General features: G+C 44.6%; 1 protein-coding gene across 1 annotated transcript in view; it reads right to left on the minus strand.

Moving 5' to 3' along the window:
* LOC132819087 (metalloprotease TIKI2-like) overlaps positions 1 to 13,770 on the minus strand; it is a 406,884-nt gene extending 393,114 nt beyond the window's left edge. The window contains exons 1-2 of the mRNA XM_060830444.1: positions 13,187 to 13,770; positions 12,126 to 12,686 (exon numbers count right to left, since the gene is read on the minus strand). Of these exons, the coding sequence (XP_060686427.1) occupies positions 12,126 to 12,686; positions 13,187 to 13,309 (684 nt within the window). The 5' untranslated portion in view covers positions 13,310 to 13,770. The remainder of the gene's footprint in view (positions 1 to 12,125; positions 12,687 to 13,186) is intronic.
* Positions 13,771 to 17,582: the final 3,812 nt, after the last annotated feature.

The following is a 17,582-nucleotide window of genomic DNA, read 5'->3' on the forward strand; positions in this document are numbered from 1 at the left end:
CATTCGCCCATTCTTCTTCTTCTTCATGCTGAACTAATCCCCACTTCCTATGCCAAGGATTTTGTGGCTGCTCTTAATTACGTTATTAAAACTTGGTATACCACAAATTTCATACTAAATTTGTGCCCTCAGCATCGGTGATTTGATACAAAAAACGTAGCGGACAGCAAGCCACACAGTGATTCAACTGTCTCCACCCAAACCAGGAGCTGGATGACAGCCCAGTGGAACAGCAGCACTTAACACAACACCACAGAATACTCCATGACATCACAACAAACACTGCAATTATCGCTGAAGAAATGCTCAAAGTCCTCTTGGGAGCTGGTATTGTGTGTGCACAGCCAGAGTGGTCACACGTCATATCTTCACTCGCTCCATACAATCAGACAGTGTGTCTGATTTACATTGTTAAAGTATCTGTAACTTAGCTTTGTAGTCGAACAATCTGGAAATCAGTAACTTGGATGATGCAGCTTGCCGTGAGACGGGATTTTGTTGAGATCAGACTTCAGTGCATCTGGATTCGACATCATGGTATTAAGCAGTGACAAATTGCTGCTGCGCATTTCAATCAGTGTTGAATTATATGATGGTGAACCACAATAAGTACTGGAAAAACTTAATAGTTTAGGTAGCATCTGTGAAAAAGAAACTGGACTTTTCATGGAGACAACCTTTTAAATCAATACTGGGAAAAGTTAGAAATGTAACAGATGTTTGCACAGTGACAATGAGAATAATGGCTAAACAGCAGAAGTAATACAATGAAAGACACAAGAAATTAAATGACAAACCTGGTGCATGAGGACACCCAGGTCTCAGTTCACCTCGCTGTTTCCAAATCTTTCACCATTCAGATAACAATCTGCCTTCATGCTTTATTACCAAAGCACAGTAGCCGGTACTGCAAAGCCAGAAAGGGTGGTAATATGACAAGGAAACAAAAGATATGCCAAGAGGTGGTGTAAATGGCAGAATGTTGAACAGCTGCCATCTAAAATTATTTACTATTCTGGATCAGTTTCTTCAATGGATGTGAAATCAAACCAAGTCACCTCATTCTCAAAACCCACGCTGACAAGCACTGAATGGCTTTCTGGCACAGCTGCAATTTAGGTTAGATTTTAATCTAACATTTAAAACTGTTACTTAATTCTGTTCTCTCTCCCTTTCCTAAAGATAGTTGATTAATTCTGGTTCCACAGGCACTGGATTGTGGAATCAAGGGTTATGGAGATAAGGCAGGAACAGGATACTGATTAAGGATGATCAGCCATGATCATATTGAATGGTGGTGCAGGCTCGAGGGGCAGAATGGCCTACTCCTGCACCTATTGTCTATTATAACTAATGCTAGACCTTCAGCTGAGAGCCAAGGCTAAAGTCTGCAGGATACTTGACTGCAGGACAGCAATATCAAAAACATTGAACACAGAAGCACAAGGAGGCAATTCAGCCCTTCCAGCCTGTTCCATCATTCAACTCAGTACAGTTTCTGTTTTCTCCCCACAACTCCTTCTTGAAAACATTCAGTATTTTAGCCTCAACTACATTCTGTGACAGGGAATTCTACAGACTCACCACTCTCTAGGTGAAGAAACTTCTCATCTTAGTCCTAAGTGGCCTACCCCATATCCTTAGACTGTGCCCGTAGCAATGAACTCCTTAGTCATGAACGTTCTTCCTGCATTTATCTTACCTAGTCCAGTTAGAATTTTATAAGTTTCTCTGTGATCTCCCCTCATTCTTCTAAATTCCAGCGACAATAAACCTGACCAATTCAACCTCTCCTTATACGTCAGTCATGCTACCCCAGGAATCAATCAAATAAATCTTTGTTGTCCTTTCTCAATAGAGAGAATGTCCTTCCTCAAATAAGGAGACTAAAGCCACACACAAAACTGTGTGGTCTCACTGAAGCTCTGTATACAGAGGAACCTTGATTATCTGAAGGACACATGTGGGGAGTATTTCATTCAGTTAATCGAAATTCGGATAATCGAATGCCAGATAACATAGTTTAGCCAAGCATCGGGACCTTGTGATCCTGCTGGATAATCCGAAATTCAGATAATTGAATGCCAGATAATTGAGGTTCCTCCATAACTGCAGCAAGATAACCTTGCTCCTATACTTGAATCCTCTCACTATGAAGGTCAGCAAAGCATTTGCTTTCTTCATCACCTACTGCACCTCCATGCTTACTTTCAGTTACTGGTGAACGAAGACAGTCAGGTCTCAATTCATCTCCCCTTTTCAAATCTATGCTGTTCAGATAATAATCTGCCTTCAGGTTTTGCTACCAAAGCAGATAACCTCACATTTATTGAAATTATACTTCCTCTACCATTTATTTGCCAGATTCACTCAACCTATCCAAAACACAATGAAGCATCTCTGCATCATCCTCACAGCTCACCCTCTCATCCAGCTTTGTGTCATCTGCAATCATTTAGTTTTCTCTTCTAAATCATTAATATATATTGTGAATAGCTAGGGTCCAAACAGCGATCCTTGTGGTACTCCAGTCCCTGCTTGCCACTCTGAAAAAGACTTATTTATTCTTATTTTTGCTTCCTACCTGCCAACTAGTTCTCTATCCAAACCAGTGCATTACCCCCCAATCCCATGTACTTTTATTTTGCATGCTGATCTCTTGTATGGGATCTTATCAAAAGCCTCTGAAAGTCCATGTAAACCACAATCACCAGATCCTCCATATCAACTCAATAGTTGCATCCTCAAAGCATTCCAGTAGGTTCATGAAGCATGAGTTCCATTTCATAAATTCACACTAACTCAGTCTAATTCTGTCACTGTTTTGCAGGTACTTTGCTTTAAATCATTTGTAACAGACTCTGGCATTTTCCCTACTATTAATGCAAGGCTAACTGGTGAGTAATGCCCTTCTTTTTCGTCTACCTGCTTATTTAAATAGTGGGTTACATTAACAAGCCTCCAATCCATAGGAATAGAAGATATACATGTGCACACCTTCTAACATAAGTCACTGGGGGGAGGCTTAGAAACCTATCTTGAACAGTGACAAATAAAAAGACATAATTGATTTGTCTTGAGATATGCAATATGAGATATTCCTTTTGATTAACTTTGCTTACAGTCAGAGTATATAATGGGCTCCTGATGTTATTCCACCTATTTTACATCCTTACTCATGCCCAATTTTAGCCCAATTAAATTATAGCCACTGATAGAACCTCCCATCTCTAAGTCAGCACTAACTGAAGCAGCATACTACCATTCAGGTACAGACCAACAAAACATATGCCAGCTTGGATTAAATGAAGAATCCTTCTGAAATGTGCAGGTGAATTTTATAGTGCATTGAGCCCCTCAATTTCTGCATCTTTTCTTTACACCCCATGAGATTTACATGCTAAGATTACAGATGTCAATAGTAATAGAAATGCAAAGTTACACCGTGAATAACCTCCTACTGAGATGTACTTGTCTTTTTTCTCTTTATAGATGTTGATTGGTCTGATCAAAAAAAACAAAGAACTGTGAATGCTGAAAATCTGAAACACAAACAGAAATAGCTTAAAAAATCTGACAGGTCCGACAACATCTGTGGAGTGGAAGCAGAGTCAACTTTTCAGGTCCAGTGACCCTTGATCAGAACTCCAGTGTTCTGAAGGATCACTGGACCTGAAACGTTGACTCTGCTTCCACTCCACAAGTACTAAAGTCCTGCTAATTTTCTCCAGCTATTCATGTGCTTGTGTTGGCTGACCTAATGTCCATTATGACCTTTCTTCCTTTCAGAAGTGTTTTCTTGTAAGTGAGAAGAGAATATGATGTTTCAAATAAGAATAAGATGTTACCACATTGAAAGTTTGTTTTTGCACTATTATTTGGTATTTCCACCAGAGTAGAGAGACTGCATGAATACCAAAAATATTGGCAGGCAGAAAACAAACAATAGGGTCAAACAAGTCTTTTTTCCAAGTGGCAGGCAGGGACTAATAGTGTACTGCTTGGATTCCAGCCATTCACAATAAGTATTATTGATTTATATCAGGAACCTATGTCATATCTCCAAGTGTGCAGGTGATCCAAAGTTGGGTGGGAGAGTGAACAGTGAGGAGGATGCAGAGATGTTCAGTGTATTTGGACAAATACATGGCAGATGAAGTATAAGTGGATAAATCTGTGTTTAGCCACAATGTTAGCAAAAACAGAAAGGCAGATTATCTGAATGGTGATAATTTAGAGAAGGGCTGGCACGAAGAGAACTGGGTGTTCTCATGCGCCAGTCACTAAAGTGACCATGCAGGTGCATCAGGTGATGAAGAAGTCAAATGATATATTAGCTTTCAAAGGAGGAGGATTTGAATACAGCAGCAAGAATGTCTTGCTGCTTCTGGGCACTGCACACATCTGGAGTTCTATCTGCTGTTTTGGTCCCCTTACCTGAGGAAGGTTGTTCTAGCATTGTAGGGAGTGTGACAAAGGTTTACCAGACTGATTTCTGGGTTGGCAGGACTAACGTACAGGGAGAGACTGGATCCGTTAGAACTATATTCTGTAGAATTTAGAAGAGTGAGGATGATAAAATAGAGATCTATAAACCTCTAACAGGTTTAACCAGGGTAGATGCAGGAAGGATGTTCTCAATGACCAGAGAATATAGAACAAGGGGTCACAGTCTAAGGATAAGGGGGAGGACTTTTAGAACAGCAATGCAGAGGAATTTCTCCACCCAAAAGAACAGTGAGCCTGTGGAGTTTTCTGCCACAAGACTCTGCTGAGGCCAAAACCTGGAAGATTTTCAAGAAAGATGCAGATATAATTCTAGGACTAAAGGACTTAAAGATTACAGACAGAAAGCAGGAACAGGTTTTGAGTTGGATAGCCATCCATGATCGTATTGAATGGCAGAGCAGGCTCAAAAGGCCAACTGGCTTACTCTGCTCCTCTGTTCTATGTTTCTATATAAAATATAATACTACCTACAATCAAGTACTGTCAACAAATATAGCAGTTCTGAGCTGCTGATCTTTTCCAACTTGCTTCCAAAATAGCCTGAGGTGATAATGCTCCAACCTCCAAAGAATGCTTTTCTTTACCAGTTAAAATCCATATAAACTGCAACAGAAAGTTTCAGCTCAAATTTTACAAATCAGCGCCTGATCAAAAGTAATCAGCAGTAACCACAGTTCTATCTGCAGGCAGGGATATCATCAATATAAACATTGTTACAGACTTTGTAACACACTGACCACTGAAACCAAAGAAAAGTTAACTGCAGTGACATAGAGGGCTGCACATCAAGGTCAGGATGTAACCCACAAACCCCATTCCAACCTCCACAGCCAAGGAAACATGATACAGTGTGAACAGTAAAATCACCAGGAACTTACTGAGTGAGATTTAAATTAACATTGATCAAAATTGTGCATTATTTTGAAAACTATACTGAAAATTTGAAGTTGTAAAACATGACTGTAAAAGTTATACATGGCAAACATGAGGCAGTTATAATCTTAATGCACCTTTGAATAGCTTTGAGACTGTAGGAGTATCGTTAGAACTATGGGATGCCCTGAGGTGTAACAAGACACTATCTTTTTTCCCTCTAATGAATGATGAGTAGCTATTTGACATGGGCAGATGAACATGTGGCTGAACATACAATCACACATTCCAGCAACACCACTAGATATCAATCAACAGGGGGTTCCTTTTTCATAGAATAATTCATCCACCTGGGAATGGGGCAAGGGGCTAGGAAGATCAATTAGCTCAGTTGGCTAGACAGTCAGTGTGGATCAGGTTGGCCCCAACAGCATGGACATTAAGGGTTCATGCTGAGGTTTTGACTGAGGTTGGTTTAGGACTTGTCTCCTTGCACTGCAGTGGAGGTTGCAGTATTGTGGGTTGGACTTGCTTCTGGACACAGAACAGAAGACAAAGGAGCCATCAGTTACTACTGTGTTTGTAGCCATGGTTGCAACCAGCTAACTGCAAAGATCCAGCATTTCTAACAGTTATTATTTTCCCAATCTCCCTCAACATACCTGTAAATTGCGGGTTTCGAAGCAATGGCTCACAGTTAATAAATACTTTATAAAATCTTGAACTGTATGGAATGCTAAAGACCAGGTACCATACTTGGAACCTACTTGAACACTGTGGCTCAAGGAGCATGAATTATACAATACACTTATCAATACACACATCTGTGAAGTGCAAGGGAATATTTTCTATGACAACTGCTAAAAAATATCAACTGTTATTGGTAACAAATGTTTTAAGAAGTACTGTTTTGTACCATCCTACATATCCATGACACTGTTTCTTCTAAAACACTGATGAACTTCGGCTTCGGAGATGAAAATGACAATTAAACACATTAACTAAAGTTTCTATCCCCTAATAAAAGTTTATATCCTTATACATGGTCCATTGATATCTTTTGATATGACACATCTACGTGTAACTCAATAGCAAGTAATGCCAAGAGTGTCCCTATTGCTTCCCTCTTATGTAAATGAATAACCTCCTCCGACTACCTGCAAGACCTTTAGATTTACATGTTGCTGTTAGCACCTCATTCTAACAATGTGGTTCTTTCATCCTCCTCCTGTTGCTAGCACAGTCAGGTCATTCCATAGCCAGACCAGCTGGGGCTTCCTGCCTTTGCAGGGGGTGGTGTAAGAGGGCAAACAGACAGCCGGGTTGGCACTATCAGTTGAGAACAGTACAAAGAGCAATAGGTGAAATCTGGGAAGATCCCTTGCAAGAAAAACAGTGGATTTAAAAACCAAAACTAATTCTTTTTTATAAAAGACCCTTGCAATTACGCAAAGTTCAAATGTGAGTTTAAAAAATAATCTACCAGATTTACAAGCTAAAAGATAACATTAAACACTTGTGTTATTGTTATTGAAAGTCCTGACCATTTTGTTTCTGTGTATAACATGGAAACTTTGAACAGCAGCTACTCATTCTTGTATGCTGTCCATTATCCAAACTGTTGTCTGTCCAACTGTTCTTCTCTCTTTGGGTTCTATCTCCATCTATTGTTTTCTCCTTACCCCATCCCTCCACTCCATCTTCTGTATAAAAACCAACTTTCTTTACCATTATCGCTAGAGCTGAAACATTAACTTTGATTTCTCTCCACTGATGCTGCCAGACTTGTTCCAGCAACTTCTGTTTTAGTTTCTGATTTTCAGCATACGCAGTTCTTTTGGTTTTTCAATTATTAGTTCCATCAGATTCAAATCACCGAAAGACTTTCTGTATTCTAAAATGTTCATATGAACAGGTAATTTTTAAAATAAATGGATGACTTAAGTCCATTTAATTTGATTAAAGACTGTGAGAAAGCAGTGATCTAGGTAACACCAACCTTAAGTAGAAAGTTACAAACAAACAAACTGATTTAACAGTGGCTCAGTGGTTAGCACTGCTGCCTCACAGCAGCAGGGACCTCTGTTTGATTCCATCCTGAGGTGACTGTCTGTGTGGGGTTTGCACATTCTCCCCGTTTCTGCGTGGGTTTCCTCCGGGTGGTCCGGTTTCCTCTCACAGTCCAAAGAGGTGCAGGTCAGGTGAATTGGCCATGCTAAATTACCCATTGTGTTCAGGGGTGTGTAGGTTCGGGAAATGCAGGGTTACAGGAATGGAGCAGGAGGGAATGGGCATGGGTGGGATGATCTTCAGAAGTTTTGGTGTGAACTTATTAGGCCGAATGGCCTGTTTCCACACTGTGGGGATTGTATAAAAAAGCATTGAGAGAAGATCAATTTCATTAGAAGTTATCAGCAATAGACTGAAATTTAGTCCATTAACTAATAGGAGCATGAACCATCAATCCAGAGAAAAACCGTGAAGATGATATTTCTTGGCTTACTCTCTAACTTTATTACTACTTACCTCCCTGCCTTCCCCACTCACTTCTCCACACTTTCCAAACTACCTACAATCCCCTAACCACACTTCTATCCCCAACCCATCTGAACTCACATGATACTGTGCCTTCCCTTGTTTCGGTCAAACAGTAAAGCTACAAGCATTGGCATCCGACACTTCACAGAAAGGTCCACCATTCATTGTTGGGTCTTGGCATTGTATTGAAGCCCAACTTTGCTATTAACCATTGTCCACAGACAGCCACTGTGAGCAGTTATTTCCAATCTTGAACTTCCGATTGCTGTCAAAACAATTCTATCCAACAGCAACCAAATCAAAAACTGCCCACTTACCTTCCCTTTGCAAGTCTGGCCACTCCCACAGGGCTCCATCACAGGCTCCCGATTGGATGCAGAAAAAGGTCAGGGTGATGGGTCAGGTTGGGAAGGGATTTCAGGAAAGGGGCTGATGTTGGGTGCAAGGGGTGTCCATCGGGGATAGGTTGGGTTGGGATGATGGAAGGGGTAAGGTCCAGAGGAGTGTAGTTGGACCTGCCAAACACGTCTCAGGGAGGACAGTTTAATACTGTCAATAGCCAGGAGTTAAAGCAGGTTTTAGTTATTTTTTTCCTAATTTTTCCTGAGTATCTATTGAGCTAACGTCGCGAGAACCCCCTGAAATTGCTAACTCAGTGCTGGGGGCCTGATGGTGGATTCTAACTTCCCAGATAACTACCCGGCAGTGTAGGGCGACTGGACTTCCGCATGGTGCATCCCACAACCGTGGTAATCCTTGAGCAACAAGCAGTTTTGGCTGGACTGGACCAATCCTGTTATCATTGACCCAGTTTCTTGGGGAATACAGTGTGGATTCTCTTGGCCTCTCATAAGCCAGAATCTGAGACTCGGAACTGCAGAGATAAATATTTTTTTAAAAAATATTGCAGGCGCCGGGAAGTTGAAGTAGAAACAGAAAATGCCGGGCATACCCCACAGGTTTGGCAGTGCCTGCTGAAATAGTAATAAATTGACAAGTTTCAGAACTGAACTCTTATCTCGAGACCAGGAAACTGATTCACTGTCCACAGATACTGTCAGAAATGAGGAACATTTCGAGCACCTTCTCTTCTTTTCCCAGAGAAACTAAACTTCTGTTTTAAAGGTTTTAGACTTAATTCAGCAAAACAGAGCCTCAGAAGTAAAACAAGTATATTATATTTGCTTTGTGACTATGGGAGTTTCAGGAATAGCTTTTTCTCTCTCTGAACGGCGCCTCTAATAATGTTCACAGACCTTTGCAAAGTAATGAGGAGGTGTTAATAAGAAGTGTTGACCTGAAATCCTTCCTTTCACAGTTTAGAGCATTAACGTTCTCGCAGGTATTCAGAACAATTATTTTATCAAACGTTGAAATGAATTCTCCGCAACATCTAATCCGCTTCCTCTGATGCCGCGAAATTCACGGCGAGAATTTAATACCGACCGTCTTCCGTTTTATTTACCCTTTGTATATTTTCAGATGGACACTATGCGTGAGTCTTATCGATACATTCCTTCGCTGTTTGATACAGGAGAACAGAAAGCAGTCAGCTCCCTTCTCAAAGAGTAGCTAAAACGGTTTAAGGCAGACCGCTTAGGAATGAAAAGTTACCGTCTACTTCAAACTGAAAATGTATTGGCGGTGAATGACCGAAAAAACCACAGCCTCAACTGTTGACAGCCTGAGCTGGCGGAGGGAGAGGATGTGACACTGAGACTGGGATTGAGGAACTACAACAACGAGTTTCCAAGCATCAAACACCAGCCTCAAAGAAGCCCCCAGCAAGCTTAGATTTCACAGGGGCAGGAACTCCTGAAAACTTTCTGTTTTCGCACTTTTATAGTGAGTGGGTGCTGGTGAGCGTTTCACTCACACGCCGACTGCAATGGGACAGTGCAGAGTGATCACAGACAGCACAGTCTAATCACAGAGAGCACAGTCTGATCACAGACAGCACAGTGTGATCACAGACAGCACAGTTTGATCACAGGCACCACAGTGTCATCACAGAGAGCACAGTCTGATCACAGAGAACACAGTCTGATCACAGAGAGCACAGTCTGATCACAGAGAACAGTGTCATCACAGAGAGCACAGTCTGATCACAGAGAACACAGTCTGATCACAGACAGCACAGTCTGATCACAGAGAGCACAGTCTGATCACAGAGAACACAGTCTGATCACAGACAGCACAGTCTGATCACAGAGAACAGTGTCATCACAGAGAGCACAGTCTGATCACAGAGAACACAGTCTGATCACAGAGAGCACAGTCTGATCACAGACAGCACAGTCTGATCACAGAGAGCAGTGTGATCACAGACAGCACAGTCTGATCACAGACAGCACAGTTTGATCACAGACAGCACAGTGTCATCACAGAGAGCACAGTCTGATCACAGAGAACACAGTCTGATCACAGAGAGCACAGTCTGATCACAGAGAACATAGTGTCATCACAGAGAGCACAGTGTGATCACAGAGAACACAGTCTGATCACAGAGAACACAGTCTGATCACAGACAGCACAGTCTGATCACAGAGAACAGTGTCATCACAGAGAGCACAGTCAGATCACAGAGAACACAGTCTGATCACAAGCAGCACAGTCTGATCACAGAGAACAGTGTGATCACAGACAGCACAGTGTGATCACAGACAGCACAGTGTGATCACAGAGAGCACAGTGTGATCACGGAGAACACAGTTTGATCACAGAGAGCACAGTCTGATCACAGACAGCACAGTCTGATCACAGAGAACACAGTGTCATCACAGAGAGCACAGTGTAATCACAGAGAACACAGTCTGATCACAGACAGCACAGTTAAATCACAGAGAGCACAGTGGCATCACTGAGAGCACAGTCTGATCACAGACAGCACAGTATGATCACAGAGACCACAGTGGGTCACAAACAGCACAATGTGATCACAGACAGCACAGTGTAGTCAGAGACAGCACAGTCTGATCACAGGGGGCACAGTGAGTGACAGACAGCACAATGTGATCACAGACAACACAGTGGTCACAGACAGCACAGTGTGATCACAGACAGCACAATGTGATCACAGACAGCACACTCAGATCGCAGAGAGTACAGTCTGATCAGTCAGCACGGTCTGATCACAGACAGCACAGTCTGATCACAGACAGCACAGTTCTGATCAAAGTCAGCACAGTCTGATCACAGACAGCACAGTCTGACCACAGAGAGCACAGTCTGATCACAGAGAGCACAGTCAGCACAGTCTGATCACAGAGAGCACATCTGATCACAGAGAGCACAGTCAGCACAGTCTGATCACAGACAGCACAGTCTGATCACAGAGAGCACAGTCTGATCACAGAGAGCACAGTCTGACCACAGACAGCACAGTCTGATCACAGACAGCACAGTGTGATCACAGACAGCACAGTGGCATCACAGAGACACAGTCTGATCACAGAGAGCACAGAGTGATCACAGACAGCACAGTCTGATCATGGACAGCACAGTGTCATCACAGAGAGCACAGTCTGATCACAGACAGCACAGTGTGATCACAGAGAGCACAGTCTGATCACAGACAGCACAGTCTGACCACAGACAGCACAGTCTGGTCACAGACAGCATAGTCTGATCACAGAGAGCACAGTGTGATCACAGGCAGCACAGTCTGATCACAGACAGCACAGTCTGATCACAGACAGCACAGTCTGACCACAGACAGCACAGTCTGATCACAGACAGCACAGTCTGATCACAGACAGCACAGTCTGTCCACAGACAGCAGTGTCATCACAGACAGCACAGTGTGATCACATACAACACAGTCTGATCACAGATAGCACAGTCTAGTCACAGACAGCACAGTCTGACCACAGACAGTACAGTGTCATCACAGACAGCACAGTCTGATCACAGAGAGCACAGTATGATCACAGACAGCACAGTCTGATCACAGACAGCACAGTGTCATCACAAAGAACACAATGTGATCACAGACAGCATAGTCTAATCACAGAGATGACAGTCTGTTTGCAGACAGTAACGTATCATCACAAATCAGCCCTAAGTCTCCTTTGAACTTTGCCAGGAAGTTTTCCACCTGTTGAAAGACACATGTGGAGTTTCCCCGGAGTCTGGCCTACCTCGTTTAGCAGCCGCTGTGTGTAACCTGTACAGAGAGATCCTGGTGTACCCCCTACCCCATTTACCTGGGAGAAATTGAGCCCGTTGAGAGGGTGGCATTGCTCTTCGACCCGCTCCACCGCCCCGGTCCTTTTCTTCATCCTCTCCGCCTCCTGGGCGAGATAGAGATCGAGGACCGGCACCCCTCGGGATCTGATATCGGCCTCGGTCAGCGAGTTGACCATCAGCATCACCCAGACAGGTCTCTTCCTCTCCCAGTTGCCGGCGATGGCGTTGAACAGGTAATCCGCGTACAGCCCCTTGCCCCTCTGGTCCGGAGTCATCCACAGGGGCATCATCAGCTTCACATAGTCCAGGTGCCGCTTGAGTCTGCGGTACAGGTCGCTGGGCAGCACATCCTGCAGGTTCTCCCCGTGAGGCAGCATCTGACAACTGGTCAGGGCTGAGATGGTGTACGGGTCGGTCAGGTCCAGCTCGAAGTACACGCTGTTGCTGTGCCGGAAAGCCCGCTTACAGTTCTCCGCCACAAAGTCCCACACTCTGGTGTAAGGGACATGAATGGTCCCAAATAAATACGCTGGGGGCTCTCGCCGGATCGTCCAGAGGAACGAGTTCATTTCTGTTTGCTGAGGGGGGGTGGGAGAGGGAGAGGAACAGAAACAGGAACAGGGAACCGCATTTAGTATCAACTCACGTGTGAGACAAGCAACGAAAATCCGTTCAAAAGGAAAAGATGTGAACTGTTCTTAAAAAGAAAATCAAAATGTGACAGTAGAGTGACAACCCGCTGGAGGTACACACTGACAAAAGGAAGAATATTTCCACAGGTAAAGTGTTGGCACGGGAAGGGGAGATACCAAACAGGACAGGAGTCACTTGGTCACAATGTTCCCTCCAGTCAGGATTTGGAGATGCCGCTGTTGGACTGGGGTGTACAAAGTTAAAAAAAAATCACACAACCTGGTGTTGTGTGAGTTTTAACTCCCTACAGTCAGGGTTGGGATGGGGGAGGAATGTGTATTTCCCCAAAACTTCAGTCCAGAAGTGCCAATGCAAGAGGGAGAGGGACAGGGGGAAGGAGACAAGAGAGAGAACAAGTGACGGCAAGATCCACAAACTCACTCACCGACTTGGGGAGCTCACATTGTCCCGTGTCCCGGAGATTATTGCCTTTGGAGGTGACGCTCTGTCCAACCAAACTCACAAGAACCCAGAGCAGTCCGGCGTGAGGCTGCATCGTGCCTTCCATCCACAGAGTTGCTCTCTCCCCCCCACTCTCGGACTGTTGCGCCTGGCTCCTATGAGTGTGTGTGTGTGTATGTGTGTTTTTGGAAGGTTTCTGTCCAGTGCCGGGAAGTGAGGGGAAAGGCCAGCTCCCTCACACTCCCAGATCCGGGATGGTACAATCACCGGAGCGAAAGTGAGCTCCACAAGCCGCCATGCTGGCCACCTCCTCCCCCCGGAGCACGGCCCAGCCTCCTCCCCCCTGAAAAGGTTGCACTAACTGAGCTGAGGTGATCGGGATGGGAGAGGGAAGGTCTGCAAAAGCATCTCCTGCGGGCCCACCCCGCGATGCGATCGCCCATCACACGCTGCGCTCGACTACTGCCTCTTATTTGAACAGGCGGAGCAAGGCGGGTACTGCTCGGCATGTCAGCATGTCACTTCAGGGGCTAAACACTCTCTCGTGTGCTCTCTCAACTTCCAAACTGCTGGGGAACTGGAGGGGAGAGAGAGAGAGAAACTTTTTTTTTCCCTTTGCACAGGAATGTTTGCAACCGCCCGAAGGTGGCGCCCCACACGCGAACCATCAACAGGCAGCATCTGCAGGAGGTGGAAAGGTTCCCCCCCGCCTTCCTCACTCCCTGTCCTTGTGTTTCACTGGAAAGATTGAGGAAGACACGATTCCTAACAATGTCAGCCTTCCCTTCATAATGCAAACAGGATATTCCCAGCCAAGTGGAAGGGAAGATTTTGTCCCCCAGCTGCTGAAGCAGTTTAAATGACCACTCGATCAAATGAGTGTGGGGTTAAGCAACATGAAATTAATTAATCCTCCCCACCGCCAGTTCCTTGTAGCCTACCTGCTTCCAAATCCTTCTTTAAAGTTAGATTCCCTACAGTGTGGAAACAGGCCCTTCGGCCCAACAAGTCCACAACAACCCTCCGCAGAGTAACCCACCCAGACCCACTTGCCTCTGACTAATGCACCTCACACAATGAGCAATTTAGCTTGGCCAATTCCCTCTAACCTACACATCTTTGGACTGTGGGAGGAAACCAGAGCACCTGAAGGCAACTCCACATAGAGACACCTGGGACAGATGCTAGCCGCTGAGCCATTATACATTCCTGTCTCTTTAACCATGGAGCTGAAAATGTGTTGCTGGAAAAGCGCAGCAGGTCAGGCAGCATCCAAGGAACAGGAAATTCGACTTTTCGGGCATAAGCCCTCCTGATGAAGGGCTTATGCCCAAAAAGTCGAATTTCCTGTTCCTTGGATGCTGCCTGACCTGCTGCGCTTTTCCAGCAACACATTTCTCCTCTTTAACCATGGACCTAATTTACTGTTATCGAGTCACAGAGATGTACAGCATGGAAATAGACCCTTTGGTCCAACCTGTCCATGCTGACCAGATATCCCAACCCAATCTAGTCTCACCTGCCAGCACCCAGCCCATATCCCTCCAAACTCTTCCTATTCATATACCCATCCAAATGCCTCTTAAATGTTGCAATTGTACCAACCTCCACCACATCCTCCGGCAGCTCATTCCATACACGTACCACCCTCTGCGTGAAAACATTGCCCCTTAGGTCTCTTTAACAACTTTCCACTCTCATCCTAATCCCATGCCCTCTAGATTAGATTAGATTACTTACAGTGTGGAAACAGGCCCTTCAGCCCAACAAGTCCACACCGACCCGCCGAAGCGAAACCCACCCATAGCCCTATATTCGCCCTTTACCTAAAACTACAGGCAATTTAGCATGGCCAATTCACCTGACCTGCACATCTTTGGACTGTGGGAGGAAACTGGAGCACCCGGAGGAAACCCACACAGACATGGGGAGAACGTGTAAACTCCACACCGTCAGTCACCTGAGGCGGGAATTGAACCTGGGTCTCTGGCGCTGTGAGGAAGCAGTGCAAACCACCGTGCCGCCCTCTAGTCCTGGTCTCTTTTTTATCTTTCCCCTCTCACTCTAAACCTATGCCCTCTAGTTCTGGACTCCCTGACCCCAGGGGAAAGACTTTGTCTATTTATCCTATCCATGCTCCTCATAATTTTGTAAACCTCTGTAAGGTCACCCCTCAGCCTCCAACGCTCCAGGGAAAACAGCCCCAGCCTCTCCCTGTAGCTCAGATCCTCCAACCCTGGCAACATCCTTGTAAATTGTTTCTGAACCCTTTCAAGTTTTAAAACATCTTTCCGATAGGAAGGAGACCAGAATTGCACACAATATTCCAACCAATGTCCTGTACAGACGTAACATGACCTCCCAACTCCTGTACTCAATACTCTGACCAATAAAAGAAAGCATACCAAACACCTTCTTCACTATCCTATCTACCTGCAACTTCACTTTCAAGGAGCTATGAACCTGCACTCCAAGGTCTCTTTGTTCAGCAACACTCCCTAGGACCTTACCGTTAAGTGTATAAGTCCTGCTAAGATTTCCTTTCCGAAAATGCAGCACCGTGCATTTATTGGAATTAAACTCCATCTGCCACTTCTCAGCCCATTAGCCCATCTGGTCCAGATCCTGTTGTAATCTGAGTTAACCCTCTTCACTGTTGACTACACCTCCAATTTTGGTGTCATCTGCAAACTTACTAACTGTACCGCTTGTGCTCGCATCCAAATCATTTATGTAAATGACAAAAAGTAGAGGGCCCAGCACCGATTCTTGTGGCACTCCGCTGGTCACAGGCCTCCAGTCTGAAAAACAACCTTCCATCACCACCCGTCTCCTACCTTTGAGCCAGTTCTGTATCCAAATGGCTAGTTCTCCCTGTTTTCCGTGAGATCTAACCTTGCTAATCAGTCTCCCATGGGGAACCTTGCCGAACGCCTTACTGAAATCCATATAGATCACATCTACTGCTCTGCCCTCATCAATCTTCTTTGCTACTTCTTCAAAAAAGTCAATCAAGTTTGTGAGACATGATTTCCCACGCACAAAGCCATGTTGACAATCCCGAATCAGTCCTTGCCTTTCCAAATACATGCACATCTTGTCCTTCGGAATTCCCTCCAACAACTTGCCCACCAATGAGCTGAAAATGTGTTGCTGGTTAAAGCGCAGCAGGTCAGGCAGCATCCAAGGAACAGGAAATTCGATGTTTCGGGCACAAGCCCTTCAGCTCTGATCTCCAGCATCTGCAGGCCTCACGTTTTACTGCCCACCAATGAGGTCAGGCTCACCGGTCTATAGTTCCCTGGCTTGTCTTTACCGCCCTTCTTAAACAGTGGCACAACCGTTACCAACCTCCAGTCTTCCAGCACCTCACCTGTGACTATCGATGATACAAATATCCCAGCAAGAGGTCCAGCAGTCACTTCTCTAGCTTCCTACAGAGTTCTTGAGTACACCTGATCAGGTCCTGGGGATTTATCCACTTTTAACCATTTCAAGACATCCAGCACTTCCTCCTCTGTAATCTGAACATTTTGGAAGATGTCACCATCTCTTTCCCAACAGTCTATATCTTCCATATCCTTTTCCACAGTAAATACTGATGCAAAATATTCATTTAGTACCTCCCCCATTTTCTGTGGCTCCACACAAAGGTCGCCTTGCTGATCTTTGAGGGGCCCTATTCTCTCCCTAGTTCCCCTTTTGTCCTTAATATATTTGTAAAAACCCTTTGGATTCTCCTTAATTCTATTTGCCAAAGCTATCTCATGTCCCCGTTTTGCCCTCCTGATTTCCCTCTTAAGTACATCCTACTTTCTTTATACTCTTCTAATGATTCACTCGATCTATCCTGTCTGTTCCTGACATATGCTTCCTTCTTTTTCTTAACCAAACCCTCAATTTCTTTAGTCATCCAGCATTCCCTAGAGTTACCAGTCTTCCCTTTCACCCTGACAGGAATATACTTTCTCTGGATTCTTGTTATCTCATTTCTGAAGGCTTCCCATTTTCCAGCCGTCCCTTTACCTGCAAACATCTGCTTCCAAACAGCTTTCGAAGCTTCTTGCCTAATACCGTCAAAATTGACCTTTCTCCAAGTTAGACCTTCAATTTTTAGATCTGGTCTATCCTTTTCCATCACTATTTTAACACGAATAGAATTATGGTCGTTGGCCCCAAAGTGCTCCCCCACTGACACCTCAGTCACCTGCCCTGCCTTACTTCCCAAGAGTAGGTGAAGTTTTGCACCTTCTCCAGTAGGTACATCCACAGACTGAATCAGAAAGTTGTCTTGTACACACTTAAGAAATTCCTCTCCATCTAAATCTTTAACACTATGGCAGTCCCAATCAATGTTTGGAAAGTTAAAATCCCCTCCC

The sequence above is a fragment of the Hemiscyllium ocellatum genome, chromosome 9 (genome assembly GCF_020745735.1).
Source record: "Hemiscyllium ocellatum isolate sHemOce1 chromosome 9, sHemOce1.pat.X.cur, whole genome shotgun sequence".
NCBI lineage: Eukaryota > Metazoa > Chordata > Chondrichthyes > Orectolobiformes > Hemiscylliidae > Hemiscyllium > Hemiscyllium ocellatum.